Here is a 27,320-nt window from a genome sequence, read left to right on the forward strand (position 1 = left end):
ACAGGTAACAGAATCAGTAGGCTATTAATCACCCAAACAGGTAACAGAATCAGTAGGCTATTAATCACCCAAACAGGTAACAGAATCAGTAGACTATTAGTCACTCAAACAGCTAACAGAATCAGTAGACTATTAGTCAATCAAACAGGTAACAGAATCAGTAGGCTATTAATCAATCAAACAGGTAACAGAATCAGTAGGCTATTAATCACTCAAACAGGTAACAGAATCAGTAGGCTATTAGTCAATCAAACAGGTAACAGAATCAGTAGGCTATTAATCACCCAAACAGGTAACAGAATCAGTAGGCTATTAATCACCCAAACAGGTAACAGAATCAGTAGGCTATTAGTCACTCAAACAGCTAACAGAATCAGTAGGCTATTAATCAATCAAACAGGTAACAGAATCAGTAGGCTATTAATCAATCAAACAGGTAACAGAATCAGTAGGCTATTAGTCACTCAAACAGATAACAGAAGCTCTTACTTTTGTAGATATACACTGCATACCCCTTGACCTTTCCTTTTGTTACATTACAGCCTTATTCTTAAATGGATTAACTTGTTCCCCCTTCATCAATCTGCACACAATACCCCATAATGACAAAGCAAAACAGGTTTTTAGACATTTTTGCAAATATCTTATTTACGTAAGTATTCAGACCCTTTCCTCGGTGCTTTGTTGAAGCACCTTTGGCAGCGATTACAGCCTCAAGTCTTCTTGAGTATGACTCTACAAGCTTGGCACACCTGTATTTGAGGAGTTTCTCCCATTCTTCTCTGCAGATCCTCTCAAACTCTGTCAGGTTGGATGGGGAGCGCTGCACAGCTATTTTCAGGTCTCCAGAGATTTTCGACCGGGTTCAAGTCTGGGCTCTCAAGGACATTGAGACTTGTCATGTGCCTTTTACTGAGTGGCTTCCTTCTGGCCACTCTACCATAAAGGACTGAATGGTGGAGTGCTGTAGAGATGGTTGTCATTCTGGAAAATTCTCCCATCTCCACATAGGAACTCTAGAGCTCTGTCAGAGTGACCATCGGGTTCTTGGTCACCTCCCTGACCAAGGCCCTTCTCCCCCGAATGTTCAGTTTGACCAGCCGGCCAACTCTAGGAAGAGTCTTGGTGGTTCCAAACTTGTTCCATTTAAGAATGATGGAGGCCACTGTGTTCTTAGGGACCTTCAATGCTGCAGAAATGTTTTGGTACCCTTCCCCAGATCTGTGCCTTGACACAATACTGTCTCGGAGCTTTACAGACAATTCCTTCGACCTCGTGGCTTGGTTTTTGCTCTGATATGCACTGTCAACTGTGGGACCTTATATAGACAGGTGTGTGCTTTACCAAATCATGTCTAATCAATTGAGTCCACATGTGGACTCCAATTAAGTTGTAGAAACATCTCAAGGATGATCAATGTTAACAGGATGCAACTGAGCTCAATTTCGAGTTAAGTAAATAAGGTATTTCTGTAAATGTTTTATTCATTTGCTGATTAAAATTCACCTGTTTTCGTTTTGTCATTACGTGGTACTGTGTGTAGATTGAGGGGGAAAAATGTATTCAATCCATTTTAGAATAAGGGGTCTGAATACTTTCTGAATACACTGTACAGTCATGGCCAGAAGTTGAGAATATGACAAATATTAATTTTCACAAAGTCTGCTGCCTTAGTTTGTATGATGGCAATTTGCATATACTCCAGAATGTTATGAAGTGATCAGATGAGTTAATTGCAAAGTCCCTCTTTGCCATGCAAATGAACTGAATCCCCCAAAAACATTTCCACTGCATTTCAGCCCTGCCACAAAAGGACCAGCTGACCGCATGTCAGTGATTCTCTTGTTGACACAGGTGTGAGTGTTGACAAGGACAAGGCTGGAGATCACTCTGTCATGCTGATTGAGTTCTAGTAACAGACTGGAAGCTTCAAAAGGAGGGTGGTGCTTGGAATCATCGTTCTTCCTCTGTCAACCATGGTTACCTGCAAAGAAACACGTGTCGTCGTCATTGCTTTGCACAAAAAGGGCTTCACAGGCAAGGATATTGCTGCCAGTAAGATTGCATTTATCGGATCATCAAGAACTTCAAGGAGAGCGGTTCAATTGTTGTTAAGAAGGCTTCAGGGCGCCCAAGAAAGTCTAGCAAGCACCAGGACCGTCTCCTAAAGTTGATTAAGCTGCGGGATCAGGGCACAACCAGTACAGAGCTTGCTCAGGATTGGCAGCAGGCAGGTGTGAGTGCATCTGCACGCACAGTGAGGCGAAGACTTTTGGAGGATGGCCTGGTGTCAAGAAGGGCAGCAAAGAAGCCACTTCTCTCCAGGAAAAACATCAGGGACAGACTCATATTCTGCAAAAGGTACAGGGATTGGACTGCTGAGGACTTGGGTAAAGTCATTTTCTCTGAATCCCCTTTCCGATTTTTTTAAGGTGGCATTCGGAAAAAAGCTTGTCCGGAGAAGACGAGCTGAGCGCTACCATCAGTCCTGTGTCATGCCAACAGTAAAGCATCCTGAGACCATTCATATGTGGGGTTGCTTCTCAGCCAAGGGAGTGGGCTCACTCACAATTTTGCCTAAGAACACAGCCATGAATAAAGAATGGTACCAACACATCCTCCGAGAGCAACTTCTCTAACTTCCTAAGGCTAAGGGGCACTATTTTCACCTCCGGATGAAAAGGTCAAGAGTAGTTTATATATAATGTGTTTAACAGGGGGACAGCTGGTCAGGAACAGTTTATTTATAAGGTGTTTAACAGGGGGACATCTGGTCATGAGTAGTTTTTATATTTAATGTTTTTAAGTTCTTATGGCTGAGCCAGTGAAAGTGCAGGGTGCCAAATTCAAACAGAAATCTCATAATTAAAATTTCTCAAACATACAAGTATTTTACACCATTTTAAAGATAAACTTGTTAATCCCACCACAGTGTCCGATTTCAAAAAGGCTTTACGAAGAAAGCACACCATCTGATTGTTAGGTCAGCACCTATTCACAGAAAAACACAGCCATTTTTCCAGCCAAAGAGAGGAGTCACAAAAAGCAGAAATAGAGATAGAATTAATCACTAACCTTTGATGATCTTCATCAGATGACACTCATAGGACTTCATGTTACACAATACGTTTTGTTCGATAAAGTTCATATTTATATCCAAAAATCTTAGTTTACATTGGCGTGTTATGTTCAGTAATGTTTTGCCTCCAAAACATCCAGTGATTTTGCAGAGAGCCACATCAATTTACAGAAATACTCATAATAAACATTGATAAGTGATACAAGTATTATACATGGAACTTTAGATACACTTCTCCTTAATGCAAACGTTGTGTCAGATTTCAAAAAAACTTTACGGAAAAAGCACACCATGCTATAATCTGAGTACAGCGCTCGGAGACCAAAACAAGCCATATAGATATCCGCCATGTTGTGGAGTCAACAGAAGTCAGAAATAGCATTATAAATATTCACTTACCTTTGATCTTCATCAGAATGCACTCCCAGGAATCCCAGTTCCACAATAAATGTTTGTTTTGTTCGATAACGTCCATAATTTATGTCCAAATACCTCCTTTTTGTTCGCGCGTTAAGTTCCAAAATCCAAATTGATGACGCGCAGGCCAGACGAATAGTCAAATTCCGTTACAGTTCGTAGAAACATGTCAAACAATGTATAGAATCAATCTTTAGGATGTTTTTAACATAAATCTTCAATGTTTCAACCGGAGAATTCCTTTGTCTGTAGAAATGTGATGGGACGCAGCTAACTCTAACAGGAGCGCCTGAGTGAGCTCGTGGTACTCTGACAGACCCCTGACTCAATCAGCTCTTATTCCCTCATCCTTCACAGTAGAAGCATCAAACAAGGTTCTAAAGACTGTTGACATCTAGTGGAAGCCTTAGGAAGTGCAATATGACCCCATAGACACTGTATATTGGATAGGCAAACCTACAAACCTCAGATTTCCCACTTCCTGGTTGGATTTTTTCTCTGGTTTTTGCCTGCCATATGAGTTCTGTTATACTTCAGAGTGTTTTCTATCCAAATATACTAATACTATGCATATCTTAGCTTCTGGGACTGAGTAGCAGGCAGTTTACTCTGGGCACCTTATTCATCCAAGCTACTCAATTCTGCCCCCAGCCATAAGAAGTTAACAAGGGGACAGCTGGTCAGGAGTAGTTTATATATGTGTTTAACAGGGGGACAGCTGGTCAGGAGTAGTTTATATATAATGTGTTTTACAAGGGGACAGCTTGTCAGGAGTAGTGTGTGTATATATATATATATATATAATGTGTTTAACAGGGACACAGCTGGTCAGGAGAGGTTTATATATAATGTGTTTAACAGGGACACAGCTGGTCAGGAGAGGTTTATATATAATGTGTTTAACAGGGACATAGCTGGTCAGGAGAGGTTTATATATAATGTGTTTAACAGGGACACAGCTGGTCAGGAGAGGTTCCACACCATCACCACGTCCTACTATCGAGGCGCCATGGGCATCATGCTGGTCTATGACATCACCAACGCCAAGAGCTTCGAGAACATCAGCAAGTGGCTCCGCAACATCGACGAGGTACACGCACACACACACACGGACATTATACACACACATCTACACACCAGTGCTGTGTTTGAGACCACCTAAAGAGAGACTGGAGAAAATGGAGACTGAGTCAAGACCCAGACGGGGAGGGGGACAAGGGGTACGAGACCAGAAATCCAATTCAAGACCATGTTGTCATTTTGTCAAATCACCACCATAATAAGAGATCAAAATGTCCAGCATTTCTGTTCATATTCCAGAACAACATCTGGATTCTTTATAGACATTCAGAATAGTGAGAACATCCACAACATAGTACAGACTAACCCCAACATAATACAATGTTGGGGTTAGTCTGTAATAGGATGGGGTTAGTCTGTAATAGGATGGGGTTAGTCTGTAATAGGATGGGGTTAGTCTGTAATAGGATGGGGTTAGTCTGTAATAGTCTGTAATAGGATGGGGTTAGTCTGTAATAGGATGGGGTTAGTCTGTAATAGGATGGGGTTAGTCTGTAATAGGATGGGGTTAGTCTGTAATAGGATGGGGTTAGTCTGTAATAGGATGGGGTTAGTTGTAGTCTGTAATAGGATGGGGTTAGTCTGTAATAGGATGGGGTTAGTCTGTAATAGGATGGGGTTAGTCTGTAATAGGATGGGGTTAGTCTGTAATAGGATGGGGTTAGTCTGTAATAGGATGGGGTTAGTCTGTAATAGGATGGGGTTAGTCTGTAATAGGATGGGGTTAGTCTGTAATAGGATGGGGTTAGTCTGTAATAGGATGGGGTTAGTCTAATAGGATGGGGTTAGTCTAATAGGATGGGGTTAGTCTGTAATAGGATGGGGTTAGTCTGTAATAGGATGGGGTTAGTCTGTATTAGTCTGTAATAGGATGGGGTTAGTCTGTAATAGGATGGGGTTAGTCTGTAATAGGATGGGGTTAGTCTGTAATAGGATGGGGTTAGTCTGTAATAGGATGGGGTTAGTCTGTAATAGGATGGGGTTAGTCTGTAATAGGATGGGGTTAGTCTGTAATAGGATGGGGTTAGTCTGTAATAGGATGGGGTTAGTCTGTAATAGGATGGGGTTAGTCTGTAATAGGATGGGGTTAGTCTGTAATAGGATGGGGTTAGTCTGTAATAGGATGGGGTTAGTCTGTATTAGTCTGTAATAGGATGGGGTTAGTCTGTAATAGGATGGGGTTAGTCTGTAATGGATGGGGTTAGTCTGTAATAGGATGGGGTTAGTCTGTAATAGGATGGGGTTAGTCTGTAATAGGATGGGGTTAGTCTGTAATAGGATGGGGTTAGTCTGTAATAGGATGGGGTTAGTCTGTAATAGGATGGGGTTAGTCTAATAGGATGGGGTTAGTCTGTAATAGGATGGGGTTAGTCTGTAATAGGATGGGGTTAGTCTGTAATAGGGTCGGGTTAGTTAGACTGTAATAGGATGGGGTTAGTTAGTCTGTAATAGGGTGGGGTTAGTTAGTCTGTAATAGGGTGGGGTTAGTTAGTCTGTAATAGGGTGGGGTTAGTTAGTCTGTAATAGGGTGGGGTAAGTTAGTCTGTACTAGGGTGGGGTTAGTCTGTAATAGGATGGGGTTAGTCTGTAATAGGATGGGGTTAGTCTGTAATAGGATGGGGTTAGTCTGTAATAGGATGGGGTTAGTCTGTAATAGGATGGGGTTAGTCTGTAATAGGATGGGGTTAGTCTGTAATAGGATGGGGTTAGTCTGTAATAGGATGGGGTTAGTCTAATAGGATGGGGTTAGTCTAATAGGATGGGGTTAGTCTAATAGGATGGGGTTAGTCTGTAATAGGATGGGGTTAGTCTGTAATAGGATGGGGTTAGTCTGTATTAGTCTGTAATAGGATGGGGTTAGTCTGTAATAGGATGGGGTTAGTCTGTAATAGGATGGGGTTAGTCTGTAATAGGATGGGGTTAGTCTGTAATAGGATGGGGTTAGTCTGTAATAGGATGGGGTTAGTCTGTAATAGGATGGGGTTAGTCTGTAATAGGATGGGGTTAGTCTGTAATAGGATGGGGTTAGTCTGTAATAGGATGGGGTTAGTCTGTAATAGGATGGGGTTAGTCTGTAATAGGATGGGGTTAGTCTGTAATAGGATGGGGTTAGTCTGTAATAGGATGGGGTTAGTCTGTAATAGGATGGGGTTAGTCTGTAATAGGATGGGGTTAGTCTGTAATGGATGGGGTTAGTCTGTAATAGGATGGGGTTAGTCTGTAATAGGATGGGGTTAGTCTGTAATAGGATGGGGTTAGTCTGTAATAGGATGGGGTTAGTCTGTAATAGGATGGGGTTAGTCTGTAATAGGATGGGGTTAGTCTAATAGGATGGGGTTAGTCTGTAATAGGATGGGGTTAGTCTGTAATAGGATGGGGTTAGTCTGTAATAGGGTCGGGTTAGTTAGACTGTAATAGGATGGGGTTAGTTAGACTGTAATAGGATGGGGTTAGTTAGTCTGTAATAGGGTGGGGTTAGTTAGTCTGTAATAGGGTGGGGTTAGTTAGTCTGTAATAGGGTGGGGTTAGTTAGTCTGTAATAGGGTGGGGTTAGTTAGTCTGTACTAGGGTGGGGTTAGTCTGTACTAGGGTGGGGTTAGTCTGTACTAGGGTGGGGTTAGTCTGTACTAGGATGGGGTTAGTCTGTACTAGGATGGGGTTAGTCTGTACTAGGATGGGGTTAGTCTGTACTAGGATGGGGTTAGTCTGTAATAGGATGGGGTTAGTCTGTAATAGGATGGGGTTAGTCTGTAATAGGATGGGGTTAGTCTGTAATAGGATGGGGTTAGTCTGTAATAGGGTGGGGTTAGTCTGTAATAGGGTGGGGTTAGTCTGTAATAGGATGGGGTTAGTTAGTCTGTAATAGGGTGGGGTTAGTCTGTACTAGGATGGGGTTAGTCTGTAATAGGTTGGGTTTAGTCTGTAATAGGTTGGGTTTAGTCTGTAATAGGATGGGGTCAGTCTGTAATAGGATGGGGTCAGTCTGTAATAGGATGGGGTCAGTCTGTAATAGGATGGGGTCAGTCTGTAATAGGATGGGGTCCGTCTGTAATAGGATGGGGTTCGTCTGTAATAGGATGGGGTTAGTCTGTAATAGGATGGGGTTAGTCTGTAATAGGATGGGGTTAGTCTGTAATAGGATGGGGTTAGTTAGTCTGTAATAGGGTGGGGTTAGTTAGTCTGTAATAGGGTGGGGTTAGTCTGTACTAGGTTGGGGTTAGTCTGTACTAGGATGGGGTTAGTCTGTACTAGGATGGGGTTAGTCTGTACTAGGATGGGGTTAGTCTGTAATAGGATGGGGTTAGTCTGTAATAGGATGGGGTTAGTCTGTAATAGGATGGGGTTAGTCTGTACTAGGATGGGGTTAGTCTGTAATAGGTTGGGTTAGTCTGTAATAGGTTGGGGTTAGTCTGTAATAGGATGGGGTTAGTCTGTAATAGGATGGGGTTAGTCTGTAATAGGATGGGGTTAGTTAGTCTGTAATAGGATGGGGTTAGTTAGTCTGTAATAGGGTGGGGTTAGTCTGTAATAGGGTGGGGTTAGTTAGTCTGTACTAGGATGGGGTTAGTTAGTCTGTACTAGGTTGGGGTTAGTCTGTAATAGGATGGGGTTAGTCTGTAATAGGTTGGGGTTAGTCTGTAATAGGATGGGGTTAGTTAGTCTGTAATAGGATGGGGTTAGTTAGTCTGTAATAGGATGGGGTTAGTTAGTCTGTAATAGGATGGGGTTAGTTAGTCTGTAATAGGATGGGGTTAGTCTGTAATAGGATGGGGTTAGTTAGTCTGTAATAGGATGGGGTTAGTCTGTAAAAGGATGGGGTTAGTCTGTAAAAGGATGGGGTTAGTCTGTAAAAGGATGGGTTAGTCTGTAATAGGATGGGTTAGTCTGCAATAGGATGGGGTTAGTCTGCAATAGGTTGGGGTTAGTCTGTAATAGGATGGGGTTAGTCTGTAATAGGATGGGGTTAGTCTGTAATAGGATGGGGTTAGTCTGTAATAGGATGGGGTTAGTCTGTAATAGGATGGGGTTAGTCTGTAATAGGATGGGGTTAGTCTGTAATAGGATGGGGTTAGTCTGTAATAGGATGGGGTTAGTCTGTAATAGGATGGGGTTAGTCTGTAATAGGATGGGGTTAGTCTGTAATAGGATGGGGTTAGTCTGTAAAAGGATGGGGTTAGTCTGTAATAGGATGGGGTTAGTCTGCAATAGGATGGGGTTAGTCTGCAATAGGATGGGGTTAGTCTGCAATAGGATGGGGTTAGTCTGCAATAGGATGGGGTTAGTCTGCAATAGGTTGGGGTTAGTCTGCAATAGGATGGGGTTAGTCTGTAATAGGATGGGGTTAGTCTGTAATAGGATGGGGTTAGTCTGTAATAGGATGGGGTTAGTCTGTACTAGGATGGGGTTAGTTAGTCTGTACTAGGATGGGGTTAGTTAGTCTGTACTAGGATGGGGTTAGTCTGTACTAGGATGAGGTTAGTCTGTACTAGGATGGGGTTAGTCTGTACTAGGATGCGATAGATGGGGTTAGTCTGCGATAGGATGGGGTTAGTCTGCAATAGGATGGGGTTAGTCTGCGATAGGATGGGGTTAGTCTGCAATAGGATGGGGTTAGTCTGCAATAGGATGGGGTTAGTCTGCAATAGGATGGGGTTAGTCTGTAATAGGATGGGGTTAGTCTGTACTAGGATGGGGTTAGTCTGTACTAGGATGGGGTTAGTCTGTACTAGGATGAGGTTAGTCTGTACTAGGATGGGGTTAGTCTGTACTAGGATGGGGTTGGTTAGTCTGTAATAGGATGGGTTTAGTTAGTTTGTAATAGGATGGGGTTAGTTAGTCTGTAATAGGATGGGGTTAGTTAGTCTGTAATAGGATGGGGTTGGTTAGTTTGTAATAGGATGGGGTTAGTCTGTAATAGGTTGGGGTTAGTCTGTAATAGGTTGGGGTTAGTTAGTCTGTAATAGGATGGGTTTAGTCTGTATTTGGTTGGGGTTAGTCTGTACTAGGTTGGGGTTAGTCTGTACTAGGTTGGGGTTAGTCTGTAATAGGTTGGGGTTAGTCTGTAATAGGTTGGGGTTAGTCTGTAATAGGATGGGGTTAGTCTGTAATAGGATGGGGTTAGTCTGTAATAGGATGGGGTTAGTTAGTCTGTAATAGGATGGGGTTAGTTAGTCTGTAATAGGATGGGGTTAGTTAGTCTGTAATAGGATGGGGTTAGTCTGTAATAGGATGGGGTTAGTCTGTAATAGGATGGGGTTAGTCTGTAATAGGATGGGGTTAGTTAGTCTGTAATAGGATGGGGTTAGTTAGTCTGTAATAGGATGGGGTTAGTTAGTCTGTAATAGGATGGGGTTAGTTAGTCTGTAATAGGATGGGGTTAGTTAGTCTGTAATAGGATGGGGTTAGTCTGTAATAGGATGGGGTTAGTCTGTAATAGGATGGGGTTAGTCTGTAATAGGTTGGGGTTAGTTAGTCTGTAATAGGATGGGGTTAGTTAGTCTGCAATGGGATGGATTGGGATTGGTTAGTCTGCAATGGGATGGATTGGGATTGGTTAGTCTGCAATAGGATGGATTGGGATTGGTTAGTCTGCAATAGGATGGATTGGGATTGGTTAGTCTGCAATAGGATGGATTGGGATTGGTTAGTCTGCAATAGGATGGATTGGGATTGGTTAGTCTGCAATAGGATGGATTGGGATTGGTTAGTCTGCAATAGGATGGATTGGGATTGGTTAGTCTGCAATAGGATGGATTGGGATTGGTTAGTCTGCAATAGGATGGGTTGGGATTGGTTAGTCTGCAATAGGATGGGTTGGGATTGGTTAGTCTGCAATAGGATGGGTTGGGATTGGTTAGTCTGCAATAGGATGGGTTGGGATTGGTTAGTCTGCAATAGGATGGGTTGGGATTGGTTAGTCTGCAATAGGATGGGTTGGGATTGGTTAGTCTGCAATAGGATGGATTGGGATTGGTTAGTCTGCAATAGGATGGATTGGGATTGGTTAGTCTGCAATAGGATGGATTGGGATTGGTTAGTCTGCAATAGGATGGATTGGGGTTTGTTAGACCAGTCATCTGAATGGCGCCAGAGGTATATGGCTGTCGTTTTACTGTCTCCTACCCAACTGTGCTATTTAGTGTGTATTCGCATTGTTTGTAACTTATTTTGTACAGAATTTTGCTGCCTCCATCTCTTATGACCGAAAAGAGCTTCTGGATATCAGAACAGCGATTACTCACCTCAAACTGGACAAATATTTTTTATTTTGAGTGTCACAGGAAGGATATAATGTTGTTCCCAGACAAGGCCCAAATCCTTGTCATTCACATGAAGAAAATTCAGGGGGCGGAGATCCGGGTGCCTTGTGAGAATTCGTCGGCGAGTGTGTAACCCGCCTCTACCATCCGTTCTATTGGCCAACGTGCAATCATGGAGAATAAACTGGATGAGCTCCGTTCGAGACTATCCTACCAACGGGACATAAGATGTTAGTTTTTAATGTTTCACCGAGTCGTGGCTGAACGACAGCATGGATAATATAGAGCTGGCTGGGTTTTCCGTGCATCGGCAGGACAGAACAGCTATGTCTGGTAAGACGAAGGGTGGGGGTGTGTCTATTTCTCAGTAACAGCTGGTGCATGATGTCTAATGTTAAGGTAGTCTCGAGGTATTGCTCGGCTGAGGTAGAGTACCTCATGATAAGCCGTAGACCACACTATCTACCAAGAGAGTTTTCATCTATTATTCGTAGCCGTCTTTATACCACCACAAAACGATGCTGGTATTAAGACCGCACTCAACAAGCTGTATAAGGCCATAAACAAACAAGAAAACCCTCATCCAGAAGCGGCGCTCCTAGTGGCCGGGGACTTTAATGCAGGCAAACTGTAATCCGGTTTACCTCATTTCTACCAGCATGTCACATGTGCAACCAGATTGAAAAAAACTGTAGACCACCTTTACTCTACACACAGAGACGCATACAAAGCTCGCCCATCATCGCATACCGCCCCAACAGATCCACTGATGACTCAATCGCACTCCACACTGCCCTTTTCCACCTGGACAAAAGGAACACCTATGTGAGAATGCTGTAAATTGACTACAGCTCAGCGTTCAACACCAAAGTGCCACAAAGATCATCACTAAGGACCCTGGGACTAAACAGGGCGCCAGGTATCCTAGTGGTTAGAGCGTTGGGCCAGTAACCGAAAAGTTGCTGGATCGAATCCCGAGCTCATTGTAAATAATGTTCTTAACGGACTTGCCTAGTTAAATACAGGTAAAATAAATAAAAACACCTCCCTCTGCAACTGGATCCTGGACTTCCTGACGGGCCGCCCCCAGGTGGTAAGATAGGTAACAACACATCTGCCACGCTGATCCTCTACATGAGGGCCCCTCAGGGGTGCGTGCTCAGTCCCCTCCTGTACTCCCTGTTCACCCACGACTGTGTGGCCAAGCACAACTCCAACACTGAATTTTAGTTTGCTGAAATCACAATAGTGGTAGGCTTGATCACCGACATTGATGAGACAGCCTATAGGGAGGTGGTCAGAGACCAGGTCGTGTGGTGCCAGAACAACAGCCTCTCCCTCAACGCGTTCAAGACAAAGAAGATTGTGGACTATAGGAAAAGGAGGGCCGAGCAGGCCCCCATTCTCATCGACGGGGCTGCAGTGGAGCAGGTTGAGAGCTTCAAGTTCCTTGGTGTCCACATCCCCAACAAGCTATCATGATCCAAACACACCGAGACAGTCGTGAAGAGGGCACGACAAAACCTATTCCCCCTCAGGAGACTGAAAAGATTTAGCATGGGTCCCTGGATCCTGAAAACGTTCTACAGCTGCACCATCGAGAGCATCTGACCGGTTGCATCACTGCCTGGTACGGCAACTGCTCAGCATCTGACCGTTCTACAGAGGGTAGTGAGTACTGCCCAGTACATCACTGGGCCCAAGCTTACTGACATCCAGGTCCTATATACTAGGCGGTGTCAGAGGAAGGCCCCAGAAATTGTCTAAGACCAAAGTCATGGACTGTTCTCTCTACTACCGCACGGAAAGCGGTACCGGAGTGCCAAGTCTAGGTCCAAAAGGCTCCTTAACAGCTTCTACCCCCAAGCCAAAAAACTGCTGAACAATTAATCAAATGGCCACCCAAACTATTTACATTGACCCTTGTTTATTTTATGTTTTACTTTAGTTTATTTAGTAAATATTTTCTTAACTCTATTTTCTTAACTGCATTGTTGGTTAAGGGCTTGTAAGTAAGCATTTCACGGTAAGGTCTACAGCTGTTGGATTAGTCTGTAATATGTGTTTCAGCATGCCAACGAGGACGTGGAGAGAATGCTGCTAGGCAACAAGTGTGACATGGAGGACAAGAGGGTGGTACCAAAAGCCAAGGGAGAGCAGGTGAGACACACAACACAACAGGGTTTCTGTTATGACAATGGACATATAGACCGGCAGCATTTACATTTTTCTGACATTTGAGAAACATACAGGACCCATATGCTTTGGGCCCATAACCTGATTAGGGTGTCCACCCACGGTGCTTTAGGTTATGGTAATTCATCTGAACAGAACATGCAAGTCGAGGATGTAATGATGTTTGTTAGAATACCTGTCCACATTTAATACCTGTCCCTTCCTGTTAGATGTTGGAATACCTGTCCACATTTAATACCTGTCCCTTCCTGTTAGATGTTGGAATACCTGTCCACATTTAATACCTGTCCCTTCCTGTTAGATGTTGGAATACCTGTCCCTACCTGTTAGATGTTAGAATACCTGTCCACATTTAATACCTGTCCACATTTAATACCTGTCCCTACCTGTTAGAGGTATTAAATGTGGACAGGTATTCTAACATCTAACAGGTAGGGACAGGTATTAAATGTGGACAGGTATTCCAACATCTAACAGGAAGGGACAGGTATTAAATGTGGACAGGTATTCCAACCTGTCCCTTCCTGTTAGATGTTGGAATACCTGTCTACATTTAATACCTGTCCACATCACAATAATGCACGTTTATAATAAAGCATTCCATGCATCATCACATTTGCAGACTAGACTACTATTCATAATGTGATGAGTAGAATGGATAGTCATCTTGTTTATGTTGTCCACAAAATAGACCAATGAGAAGGGGAGACACTAATATAATATTATGTTGTCCGCATAATAGACCAATGAGGAGAGACACTATGATGTTGTCCATATAATAGACCAATGAGAAGGAGAGACACCATGATGTTGTCCATATAATAGACCAATGAGAAGGAGAGACACCATGATGTTGTCCATATAATAGACCAATGAGGAGAGACAGTAATCTAATATGATGTTGTCCATATAATAGACCAATGTAAAGGATAGACACTAATCTAATATGACGTCCATCTAAACGTTTAAGTGTCACTGACTCAACAGTGATGGAGTGAATATGATTTGTTTCAGGAAACTAGGTGGATGTCGTGCGTCACTACTTCACAGGAGACATATTTCAACGTTAACTTAAAAAAAAATTTTTTTTGTGTTTTTATCTAGAAATGGCTTCTGGAACATGTCAACTTTTGTGTGTTTTAATAACAAACTTGTATGTCATCTGTAAATACGAATACAATAGTTGGTTGGTTTAGCCACCGAAAAAGTCAGCAACCTTCCTGCTAGCCATGATTGGCTGAGATAATGAGTTGGCTGGACATGCCGAGAGATGAGTTCGGATTGGTCTGCCATATAGAACGCTTCTGTCTATAATATGAGCTGCTCAGTGTGTCCAGGTAATCCTGTCTATAATATGAGCTGGTCAGTGTGTCCAGGTAATCCTGTCTATAATATGAGCTGGTCAGTGTGTCCAGGTAATCCTGTCTATAATATGAGCTGGTCAGTGTGTCCAGGTAATCCTGTCTATAATATGAGCTGGTCAGTGTGTCCAGGTAATCCTGTCTATAATATGAGATGGTCAGTGTGTCCAGGTAATCCTGTCTATAACATGAGCTGGTCAGTGTGTCCAGGTAATCCTGTCTATAATATGAGATGGTCAGTGTGTCCAGGTAATCCTGTCTATAATATGAGATGGTCAGTGTGTCCAGGTAATCCTGTCTATGAGATGGTCAGTATGTCCAGGTAATCCTGTCTATAATATGAGCTGGTCAGTGTGTCCAGGTAATCCTGTCTATAATATGAGATGGTCAGTGTGTCCAGGTAATCCTGTCTATGAGATGGTCAGTGTGTCCAGGTAATCCTGTCTATAATATGAGCTGGTCAGTATGTCCAGGTAATCCTTTCTAATTTAGCTTGTTTGAAAGACAGCACTTAGTAGAACTGCATCAGTGTTGCTCTCCACTTCCTGGAGGACCGAGTTTTGAAATCAGTGGAATTAGAATATGAAAGCTAAGGAGACGGAGAAGGTTCTGGCGTTTGATTGCAAATATGCAGACGGAGTCAAAAAGAGACAACACAGGCTGTTGTAATCCGGAGAGGGGTGTTTTATACATCTTCAATCTCAGGCAACCATGACATCCGTGCCAGAGAGGGAGAAGCATCCATTCATACGGGTAAGAGAGGGAGAAGCATCCATTCATACGGGTAAGAGAGGGAGAAGCATCCATTCATACGGGTAAGAGAGGGAGAAGCATCCATTCATACGGGTAAGAGAGGGAGAAGCATCCATTCATACGGGTAAGAGAGGGAGAAGCATCCATTCATACGGGTAAGAGAGGGAGAAGCATCCATTCATCCGTGCCAGAGAGGGAGAAGCATCCATTCATACGGGTAAGAGGGGGAGAAGCATCCATTCATACGGGTAAGAGGGAGAAGCATCCATTCATACGGGTAAGAGAGGGAGAAGCATCCATTCATACGGGTAAGAGAGGGAGAAGCATCCATTCATACGGGTAAGAGAGGGAGAAGCATCCATTCATACGGGTAAGAGAGGGAGAAGCATCCATTCATACGGGTAAGAGAGGGAGAAGCATCCATTCATACGGGTAAGAGAGGGAGAAGCATCCATTCATACGGGTAAGAGAGGGAGAAGCATCCATTCATACGGGTAAGAGAGGGAGAAGCATCCATTCATACGGGTAAGAGAGGGAGAAGCATCCATTCATCCGTGCCAGAGAGGGAGAAGCATCCATTCATACGGGTAAGAGAGGGAGAAGCATCCATTCATACGGGTAAGAGAGGGAGAAGCATCCATTCATACGGGTAAGAGAGGGAGAGAAGCATCCATTCATACGGGTAAGAGAGGGAGAAGCATCCATTCATCCGTGCCAGAGAGGGAGAAGCATCCATTCATACGGGTAAGAGAGGGAGAAGCATCCATTCATCCGTGCCAGAGAGGGAGAAGCATCCATTCATACGGGTAAGAGAGGGAGAAGCATCCATTCATACGGGTAAGAGAGGGAGAAGCATCCATTCATACGGGTAAGAGAGGGAGAAGCATCCATTCATACGGGTAAGAGAGGGAGAAGCATCCATTCATCCGTGCCAGAGAGGGAGAAGCATCCATTCATACGGGTAAGAGAGGGAGAAGCATCCATTCATCCGTGCCAGAGAGGGAGAAGCATCCATTCATACGGGTAAGAGAGGGAGAAGCATCCATTCATACGGGTAAGAGAGGGAGAAGCATCCATTCATACGGGTAAGAGAGGGAGAAGCATCCATTCATACGGGTAAGAGAGGGAGAAGCATCCATTCATCCGTGCCAGAGAGGGAGAAGCATCCATTCATACGGGTAAGAGAGTCTAGCTAGCTACATTTTCAGATATTACACATTTCAATATTTTATCAAAGTAGTTTTCATTTCAAGTTAGTGTACTGTTAGCTAGCTATTTAATGTTAGCTGGCTGGCTAGCTAGCTAATGTTACATGTATGATGTAATATTATTTTTTATCTCAGAGCCATTTCCATTGCTAGTTATAACCTAATATCTAATGTTAGCTAGCTAACATTGAACCTGTTTGGTTAGCTACCTGCAGATTCATGCAGGGTAGTAACATTATGAGTTGGGATTGTGGTTCATTGTTTAGCTAGCTACATGTCTATTCAAAAGACTCCAATATGCTAGTAACTATTTCAATAGAATGTTTGTCACTCTGACAACTGCCGATAGACGTAGCTGGTAAATTCAGAATAACTGACGAATTTACGAACGCTCAAAACCCTTTGAATATGGCCGGTGTCAGTAAACGTTGGCAAAAAAGCGTAACTACATTGTTGCCAGCAGCACAGTTAGTAACCAACGCTCTGGATAGCATGAAAACAGCCTTACCAGCTCTGCTAGGGCGAGTGAAATGGTCAGTGAGCTGTTCTCGCATTTGTGTCTGAAAGTAGCTAGCAAACTAGCCAACATTAGCCAGTTAGCTTTGGGTGCTTAACTGCTGTTACGTCATAACGCTCGGATCAACCCTACTTTTCATCCAAAGCGTCTGAACGCTCCCAGAGTGAAACGCTATGAATTTACGAAAGGCCTATCTGACAACGCTCTGCGTATACGAAAGCCCAGAGCACACTCTGGCACTCCAGATTAAATTAAACACCCGTGGTATAAACCAGCCTTTAGTGAATCATGTGAATCCTTAAAGAGATGGGTGGGGCTAAAGCTTAAGAGTGTGTGAGCGAGACTGAATTGGTGTAGACAAAGAAGAGCTCTCCAGTAAGTCCCAAAAGATTCAAGGGCCATTTTCTCAAAAGTGAGGGTACGACTTTATCAACTTTCAAAGCAGAATTACTTTCCCGTTGTTCCTCAACTATATAGTATGACATAACATTTTCTAGCTCTTAGTCTCTACTTTCATCCAATGTAAAAATAAACACCATTTCACATTTTGCTACATAAGACTGAATCGAGCTGGTCGGCCACATGCACAGTGCGCCCTAACCGGGGATATGGCCGATGCTCTCCACTGGTGCCAATATTTATTTCACCTTTATTTAACCAGGTAGGCCAGTTGAGAACGCTCTCCACTGGTGCCAATATTTATTTCACCTTTATTTAACCAGGTAGGCCAGTTGAGAACGCTCTCCACTGGTGCCAATATTTATTTCACCTTTATTTAACCAGGTAGGCCAGTTGAGAACGTTCTCCACTGGTGCCAATAAGATGGGAAATAGGCCTACTGTTGTTAGCTCGACTAAATAACAGGTTAGAGTATTTTCATTGTCTCCTTTACAGCAATAACCATTTTCTTGCCAAACTATGTTTTCCTGTAATTTTGAAATATTGTTACATGCCTGACTGGGCCTCTACTTTTCACTGACAGTTTCAACTCAACAATCATTTGGTATTTGCAGAGCGCTGCCTTCCACTTCAGGAATTGTATTTTTGTGTAGATAGGACAAAAATCGCTTATTAGGCAATATCATTTTGGCAATTTAATTACATTTACTAAGGGAAAGCTTCCCCTAGGCTTGTAGGTGGCACATCCATAAGGCTATGTCAATCTACTGTCCCCATAGTAGGGAAGTTGTTCTATTGGTTGGCTTGTCTATTCCAAACACACTGGGACAGTAGATCCCAAATTCATACAACCAATAGGCCTAGGCTACGTAAAATAACTTAACAAAGCAATGAGTCTGATGCAACAGATCAGAACTTTTAGCTTAAAATGTTGATCAAGTATTATTTCTTCACATTATTAGTGCAGCAATGTACAGTAGGCTACACACGATTGTGCATCTGGCTTCCAGACAATGAAACAAAGTTGAAAAACAATAGAACGTGAGAGTAAATTGACTATTGGTTTCAATGACATGGAAGTCTATAACACATTATAGACATTGGTTTCAATGACATATAAAACATTAGACTACTGGTTTCAATGACATATGGAAGTCTGTATAACACAATAGGCTATTGGTTTCAATGACATATGGAAGTCTGTATAACACATTAGGCTATTGGTTTCAATGACATATGGAAGTCTGTATAACACATTAGTCTCCGGATATGGTGTGATTTTGCGTAGGCTACTTTGAAGGTAAAGCCTCAAATGTAGTAAAACGCTCAGGTTCCTCACAATTTAATAAGCCATATGTTTAATCAACTACATGTTTTCAAAATGCGTTGTGTCTCCAGCGCGTTGCAAAGTGCTGTGTGACGCGCTGATGAACCCTGCCTTCCGTTTTCACGCTTCAATGACCAGTTGAGAATTACAAATGGCGGGTGTTTCTAATCAATAGCCTCAGAAATATGTTTGTGTTCCTCTAAAATGCTCTGTCTCTAAAGATGATAAATAACACGAGGAATATATATATACACACGCCAATTTAATTCCACTAAATTATGCAAGTTACCTATAGACTGATAAGCATAACCGGTTAAATGTATTTCCATGGACTGGTTTTTCCATCACTGAAGAGGCTAAAAAGTATTATTTCACAATGGGAAATGTATTATTCTCCCGGACAATTAGTTCATTTTATTTCTTTGCTTATATTTAATTTTTGGGGGCCAAAAGCTGGTTATTACCGACTGGATATCCTGCGACACACACAGGGCATTCAGAAAGTATTCAGATCCCATGACTTTTTCCACATTTTTGTTAAATTACAGCCTTATTCTAAAATTGATTGAATTATTTTTTTCCCATCTACACACAATACCGCATAATGACAAAGCAAAATAAGGTTTTTAGAAATGTTTGCAAATGTGTTACAAATAAAAGCATTCCTTATTTACATAAGTATTCAGACCCTTTGCTATGAGACTTGAAATTGAGCTCAGGTGCATCCTGTTTCCATTGATCATACTTGATGTTTGGTGACGGCAACATAATGCTGTGGGGATGTTTTTCAGCGGCAGGGACTGAGAGACTAGTCAGGATTGAGGGAAAGATGAACGGAGCAAAGTAGAGATCCTTGATGAAAACCTGCTCCAAACCTCAGACTGGGGTGAAGGTTCACCTTCCAACAGGACAACGACCCTAAGTACACAACCAAGACAGCACAGGAGTGGCTTCGGGACAAGTCTCTGAATGTCCTTGAGTGGCCCAGCCAGAGCCTGGACTTGAACTCGATCGCCATCTCCGGAGAGCTCCCCATCCAACTTGACAGAGCTTGATAGGATCTGCAGAGAAGAATGGGAGACACTCTCCAAATACAGGTTTGCCATGCTTGTAGCGTCAAACCCAAGAAGACTTGATGCTGTAATCGCTGGTGCTTCAACAAAGTAAAGGGTCTGAATACTTATGTAAATGTAATATTTCAGTTTATTTTTAATAAATTAGCTAACATTTCTAAAAACCGGATTTTGCTTTATAATGGGATATTGTGTGTAGATTGAGGAATAAAAACAATAATCACTTTTAGAATAACGCTGTAACGTAACAAAATGTGTAAAAAGTGAAGGGATCTGAATACTTTCCCAATGCACTGTATACTGTACATTCAAAAGGACACACCTACTCATTCAAGGGTTTTTCTTTTTTCTACATTGTAGAATAATAGTGAAGACACAAACTATGGAATAATGTAGTAACCAAAAAAAGTGTTAACCAAACCAAAATAGATTCTTCAAAGTAGCCACCCTTAGCCTTGATGACAGCTTTGCACACTCTTGGTATTCTCTCAACCAGCTTCACCTTGAATGCTTTTCCAACCCTCTTGAAGGAGTTCCCACATATGCTGAGCACTTGTTGGCTGCTTTTCCTTCACTCTGCGGTCAAACTCATCCCAAACCATCTCAATTGGGTTGAGGTCGGATGATTGTGGAGGCCAGGTCATCTGATGCAGCACTCCATCACTCTCCTTCTTGGTCAAATAGCCCTTACACAGCCTGGAAGTGTGTTGGGTCATTGTCCTGTTGAAAAACAAATGATAGTCCCACTAAGCGCAAACCAGATGGGATGGTGTATCGCTGCAGAATGCTGTGGTAGCCATGCTGGTTAAGTGTGCCTTGAATTCTAAATAAATTGACAGTGTCACCAGCAAACCACCATCACACCACCTCCTCCATGCTTCACGGTGGGAACCACACATGCAGAGATCATCTGTTCACCTAATCTGCGTCTCACAAAGACACGGCGGTTGGAACCAAAAATCTCACATTTGGACTCATCAGACCAAAAGACAGATTTCCACCAATCTAATGTCCACTGCTCGTGTTTCTTGGCCCAAGCAAGTCTCATTGGTATCATTTTGTGGTGGTTTCTTTGACCATGGAAGCCTGATTCACACAGTCTCCTCTGAACAGTTGATGTTGAGATTTGTCTGTTACTTGAAGTCTGTGAAGCATTTATTTGTGCTGCGATTTCTGAGGCTGGTAACTCTAATGAATTTATCCTCTGCAACAGAGAACTCTGGGTCTTCCTTCCCTGTGACGATCTTCACGAGAGCCCGTTTTTAAGCGTAGCGCTTGGGTTTTGAAACTGCATTCGAAGAAACTTTCAAAGTTCTTGAAATTTTCCAGGTTGACTGACCGTCATTTCTTGAAGTAATGATGGACTGTCATTTCTCTTTGCTTAATTGAGCTGTTCTTGGTCTAAGACCAACTCCATATCTTTTGTATACCTACCTTGTCACAACACAACTGAAAAACATATTAAGAAGGAAATAAATTCCACAAAATAACTTTTAACAAGTCACACCAGTTAATTGAAATGCATTCCAGGTGACTACCTCATGAAGCTGGTTGAGAGAGTGCCAAGAGTATACAAAGATGTCAAGGCAAAGGGTGGCTACTTTCAAAATGTCTAATATATTTTGATTTGTTTAACACTTTGTTTGGTTACTACATGATTCCATATGTGTTATTTCATAGTTTTGATGTCTTCACTAATATTCTACAATGTAAAACCCTGGAATGAGTAAGTGTGTCAACTTTTGACTGGTACTGTGTATACACATGCATACATACACGCTGTGGCGTGAATTACACTAGCTTGAGCTTGTGCAATACAAGAACACACACACAGTTAAAGGTTGTAAGGAAACCTGATTCCTGTCTCACAGGAGACCTGCCTTATTTTGGGACCAACCCTCTAATATTTTCCTTTCATCTCTCGCCCCCTCTCTCTCTCGCCCCCTCTCTCTCTCTCTCTCGCCCCCTCTCTCTCTCTCTCTCTCTCGCCCCCTCTCTCTCTCTCTCTCTCTCGCCCCCTCTCTCGCCCCCTCTCTCTCTCTCTCTCTCGCCCCCTCTCTCTCTCTCTCTCTCGCCCCCTCTCTCTCTCTCTCTCTCTCGCCCCCTCTCTCTCTCTCTCTCTCTCGCCCCCTCTCTCTCTCTCTCGCCCCCTCTCTCTCTCTCTCGCCCCCTCTCTCTCTCTCTCGCCCCCTCTCTCTCTCTCTCGCCCCCTCTCTCTCTCCCTCTCTCTCCCCCTCTCTCTCGCCCCCTCTCTCTCGCCCCCTCTCTCTCGCCCCCTCTCTCTCGCCCCCTCTCTCTCGCCCCCTCTCTCTCGCCCCCTCTCTCTCTCTCTCGCCCCCTCTCTCTCTCTCTCTCGCCCCCTCTCTCTCTCTCTCTCGCCCCCTCTCTCTCTCTCTCTCGCCCCCTCTCTCTCTCTCTCTCGCCCCCTCTCTCTCTCTCTCTCGCCCCCTCTCTCTCTCGCGCCCCCTCTCTCTCTCGCGCCCCTCTCTCTCTCGCGCCCCCTCTCTCTCTCTCTCCCCCTCTCTCTCTCTTTCTCTCAGATTGCCAGAGAACATGGTATTAGGTTTTTTGAGACGAGTGCCAAGGCCAACATCAGCATCGAGAAGGCTTTCCTCACGCTAGCAGAAGACATCCTCAGGAAGGTGTGTGTAATAATGGTGTCGATGGAATGTTTGTATGCATAGTGTGTGTGTATATATATATATAACGTGTGTGTGTGTTTTGCAGACGCCCGTCAAAGAGCCCAACAGTGAAAACGTGGACATCAGCGGTGGGAGTGGAGTCACAGGATGGAAGAGCAAGTGCTGCAGTTAGAACAACCCTGTCTGTCCCTCACACACACTAACGCACGGAAGCACACACACTCTCTCTAACCGCTAACTCAGTCTCTCTAACACTCGTCCCCTCTATCTGTTCTCACTGACAATTAACCACTTCAGTCTTCTGTTTCCCCCCCTCATGGTCCCCCCCATGGTCTGTTCCCCCCCCCCCCCCCTCGTGGTCTGTACCCCCCCCCTCCCCATGGTCCCCCTCATGGTCTGATGTCATCTTTCTGAAAATCAGTTTTGGTAATAAGAGATCATGTTTCCTGTTTTATTTTAAAGGTTGCAAAACGCGAGTCAAGAAGTCAGTCACCTTTTTAATCTTTTCTTTGCCTGAGTCCCCCGGGTCCCCTCACCGTCGGTCAGGAAAATAAATAAAATAAAAAAACTAAAAAGACAAATGTAGGACTAACATTTTGTACACTAGTGGGTTTCTGAGACGTGTTTGGTCATTTTGAGTTTTGTAACTGAGGGTTTATTTTGTCCTGTGCCTTATATGGAAGACGGGGGCGGAGCCACATCCACCCAATAAAATTTGTTTAATCTTCTTGCTCCTCCCATAGTGAGGCCCAGCAGAAAGGTTTGAATTTCTGCTCCAACCAGAGAACAGCTTGTTAGGATGTCTGCTCCAACCAGAGAACAGCTTGTTAGGATGTCTGCTCCAACCAGAGAACAGCTTGTTAGGATGTCTGCTCCAACCAGAGAACAGCTTGTTAGGATGTCTGCTCCAACCAGAGAACAGCTTGTTAGGATGTCTGCTCCAACCAGAGAACAGCTTGTTAGGATGTCTGCTCCAACCAGAGAACAGCTTGTTAGGATGTCTGCTCCAACCAGAGAACAGCTTGTTAGGATGTCTGCTCCAACCAGAGAACAGCTTGTTAGGATGTCTGCTCCAACCAGAGAACAGCTTGTTAGGATGTCTGCTCCAACCAGAGAACAGCTTGTTAGGATGTCTGCTCCAACCAGAGAACAGCTTGTTAGGATGTCTGCTCCAACCAGAGAACAGCTTGTTAGGATGTCTGCTCCAACCAGAGAACAGCTTGTTAGGATGTCTGCTCCAACCAGAGAACAGCTTGTTAGGATGTCTGCTTAACGATGGGGGATTGTTTTACAATTTGATTTATTTTCCTTTATTGGGTGTAATTGTTCATGCATGCAGATGTGTTTGGGTTGGAAGCGTTTGTAATGCGTTGTTTCTGTAATGTTGGAACACTCTCTCGGCTGTATGGAAGGAGATTGAAAGTTCTCAAGAAAATTCAAACAGTTTTGCAGATCCATTAAAAATAAGCTTGTTTAAGTTACTGGACTCGCTGGTGTGTTTCTGTTCATTACCGTGCCCCTTAGTGTGTCTGACAGAGCATGTTCGCTTGGTGCAACCAGCCTGTTCATTACCGTGCTCCTTAGTGTGTCTGACAGAGCATGTTCGCTTGGTGCAACCAGCCTGTTCATTGGGTTCAACATTGTGTTTTACTGTGGATGAAGTGAACGATGAACAGTGATCACGCTGGTTCCACCAGGCTAAAAGAGAATCCCAATTGGTTTTGCCTCTGTCCTCTGCTTGCCCCTGTCCTCTGCTTGCCTCTGTCCTCTGCTTGCCTCTTTGGGGGAAACAAAAGTTAAAGGTAATCAAGGAGAAGAAACGTTGAAACAAATGTGCTTGTATGAAATGACTCTCCTCCACTCTTGGGTTAACAGACGTTTACGAAATAATGGTGCTTTCAAGATAACTGGGAACTACTTCATGACGTCAGTGATCTTCAGGTCGGAAAGTTGGAGCTCTAGAAAGATGCCCGAGTTCCCGACTTGGAATTCCGAGTTGGATGACCGTTCAAACCAGTTTTCCCTGTCGGAGCTCGTTCCCAGTTGTATTGAACTTAGCATGTATGCAGACCTGCCAACCTGCATGTATTTTATGTACAATGCACACAACTTGAGATCAAAGTATGCTGGTATGAAAAATGGCCCTAAAATACGCAAAAATAGGCTTTAAGTTGGCACATTGTAGGCCTGATTACCAATAATGACGAGAGAGGTAATTGAGGTAATATGTACATGTAGGTAGAGTTATTAAAGTGACTATCCATAGATAATAACAGAGAGTAGCAGCAGCATAGAAGAGGGTGGGGGGGGACAATGCAAATAGTCTGGGTAGCCATTTGATTAGGTGTTCAGGAGTCTAATGGCTTGGGGGTAGAAGCTGTTTAGAAGCCTCTTGGACCTAGACTTGGTGCTCCAGTACCGCTTTGCGTGCGGTAGCAGAGAGAATAGTCTATGACTAGGGTGGCTGGAGTCTTTGACAATTTGTAGGACCTTCCTCTGACACCGCCTGGTGTAGAGGTCCTGGATGGCAGGAAGCTTGGCCCCAGTGATGTACTGGGTCGTACGCACTACCCTCTGTAGTGCCTTGTGGTCGGAGGCCGAGCAGTTGCTATACCAGCCAGTGATGCAATTCACATAGGAATGTGTGTTATAGATCTGTCATTCTCATTGAAAGGAGGTCTAAGAAGTGGTAGATCTGTTCTATGTGTGCAATTTCTATCTTTTACTTTCGGTTTTGAACACCAGCTTCAAACAGCTGAAAATACAATATTTTTGTTTATGGAAAATATATTTCACAGCTGTTTAGATGGTACAATGATTCTCTACACTACACTTGTTTTGTCACAAACTGAATTTTAGCAACCAGGAAATGGCAGCCATTTTTTTAAAATAACTAACCCAAGATCGATCAGAGCATAACATTTCCAATAGGAGCAAATAAACCATAGTGCAGAACAAGCAAGGAGGTGGGCGGAGCCAAGCACGAGCTAGTGAGATCCTATTGGCACATTCTAGCATTTATTATTTAATTTTTTCAGTTTGGGAACACCTACTCTGAAGGCACTAGCCAATCCTGGGGGTTGGATCATAGCATGGTTCAGCTCATCTCTGCAGCGAGGATAAAAAGGTGGAGATTAAAAGCTGGACTCCTGAATTCCTCCAGGACTGTTTTGAGTCCACTGACTGGGTGACGGACCAATGACCTGGAAGAGGCAGCGGATACAGTCTCTGAGTACATCCGTTTCTCTGAGGATCTCGTTATTCCCAAAAAGAAAATCAACATCTTCCTCGATAATAAACCGTGGGTAACTCTGGAATTAAAAGAGCTCCTAAACCAGAAAAAACGAGGAGACTCAAAAAGCCAGGAGTGCAAGGCAAATTAGAAAACCTTTCACCTCCGGTAACAACTTGTGGACTTATTTATGTGCCGCTGTGCAGTTTGTTGCTAACGTTACTTTGCTACCTGCCAACTTTACGGTTTTTACTTTTTAATTACAATTTTATATTTTTTTTTTTCTTCCCTTGCTTGACTTTTTTCATTCAACTTTTTCACTCCAGACGTTTTATCTGGACATAGTTCTACAGGACCTCCACCAGCCGAAGGTAAGGAGTAACATTAACATGTTGCCTTCTAAAGGTAAGCAGTAACATTAACATGATGCCTTCTAAAGGTAAGCAGTAACAGTAACATGATGCCTTCTAAAGGTAAGGAGTAACATTAACATGATGCCTTCTAAAGGTAAGCAGTAACATTAACATGATGCCTTCTAAAGGTAAGGAGTAACATTAACATGATGCCTTCTAAAGGTAAGCAGTAACATTAACATGATGCCTTCTAAAGGTAAGCAGTAACATTAACATGATGCCTTCTAAAGGTAAGCAGTAACAGTAACATGATGCCTTCTAAAGGTAAGGAGTAACATTAACATGATGCCTTCTAAAGGTAAGCAGTAACATGATGCCTTCTAAAGGTAAGCAGTAACATGATGCCTTCTAAAGGTAAGCAGTAACATTAACATGATGCCTTCTAAAGGTAAGCAGTAACATGATGCCTTCTAAAGGTAAGCAGTAACATTAACATGATGCCTTCTAAAGGTAAGCAGTAACATGATGCCTTCTAAAGGTAAGGAGTAACATTAACATGATGCCTTCTAAAAGTAAGCAGTAACATGATGCCTTCTAAAGGTAAGCAGTAACATTAACATGATGCCTTCTAAAGGTAAGCAGTAACATTAACATGATGCCTTCTAAAGGTAAGCAGTAACATTAACATGATGTCTTCTAAAGGTAAGCAGTAACAGTAACATGATGCCTTCTAAAGGTAAGGAGTAACATTAACATGATGCCTTCTAAAAGTAAGCAGTAACATGATGCCTTCTAAAGGTAAGCAGTAACAGTAACATGATGCCTTCTAAAGGTAAGGAGTAACATTAACATGATGCCTTCTAAAGGTAAGCAGTAACAGTAACATGATGCCTTCTAAAGGTAAGGAGTAACATTAACATGATGCCTTCTAAAGGTAAGCAGTAACATGATGCCTTCTAAAGGTAAGCAGTAACATGATGCCTTCTAAAGGTAAGCAGTAACATTAACATGATGCCTTCTAAAGGTAAGCAGTAACATTAACATGATGCCTTCTAAAGGTAAGCAGTAACATGATGCCTTCTAAAGGTAAGCAGTAACATTAACATGATGCCTTCTAAAGGTAAGCAGTAACATGATGCCTTCTAAAGGTAAGGAGTAACATTAACATGATGCCTTCTAAAGGTAAGCAGTAACATGATGCCTTCTAAAGGTAAGCAGTAACATTAACATGATGCCTTCTAAAGGTAAGGAGTAACATTAACATGATGCCTTCTAAAGGTAAGCAGTAACAGTAACATGATGCCTTCTAAAGGTAAGCAGTAACATTAACATGATGCCTTCTAAAGGTAAGCAGTAACAGTAACATGATGCCTTCTAAAGGTAAGCAGTAACATGATGCCTTCTAAAGGTAAGCAGTAACATT

At 43.0% G+C, this 27,320-nt stretch overlaps 1 protein-coding gene across 1 annotated transcript in view; it reads left to right on the forward strand.

Moving 5' to 3' along the window:
* LOC139555918 (ras-related protein Rab-10) overlaps positions 1 to 23,793 on the forward strand; it is a 57,587-nt gene extending 33,794 nt beyond the window's left edge. The window contains exons 3-6 of the mRNA XM_071369291.1: positions 4,448 to 4,586; positions 12,907 to 12,996; positions 22,211 to 22,312; positions 22,398 to 23,793. Of these exons, the coding sequence (XP_071225392.1) occupies positions 4,448 to 4,586; positions 12,907 to 12,996; positions 22,211 to 22,312; positions 22,398 to 22,484 (418 nt within the window). The 3' untranslated portion in view covers positions 22,485 to 23,793. The remainder of the gene's footprint in view (positions 1 to 4,447; positions 4,587 to 12,906; positions 12,997 to 22,210; positions 22,313 to 22,397) is intronic.
* The last annotated feature ends 3,527 nt before the right edge of the window (positions 23,794 to 27,320 follow it).

Source organism: Salvelinus alpinus, chromosome 27, assembly GCF_045679555.1.
Source record: "Salvelinus alpinus chromosome 27, SLU_Salpinus.1, whole genome shotgun sequence".
Classification (NCBI taxonomy): Eukaryota; Metazoa; Chordata; class Actinopteri; order Salmoniformes; family Salmonidae; genus Salvelinus; species Salvelinus alpinus.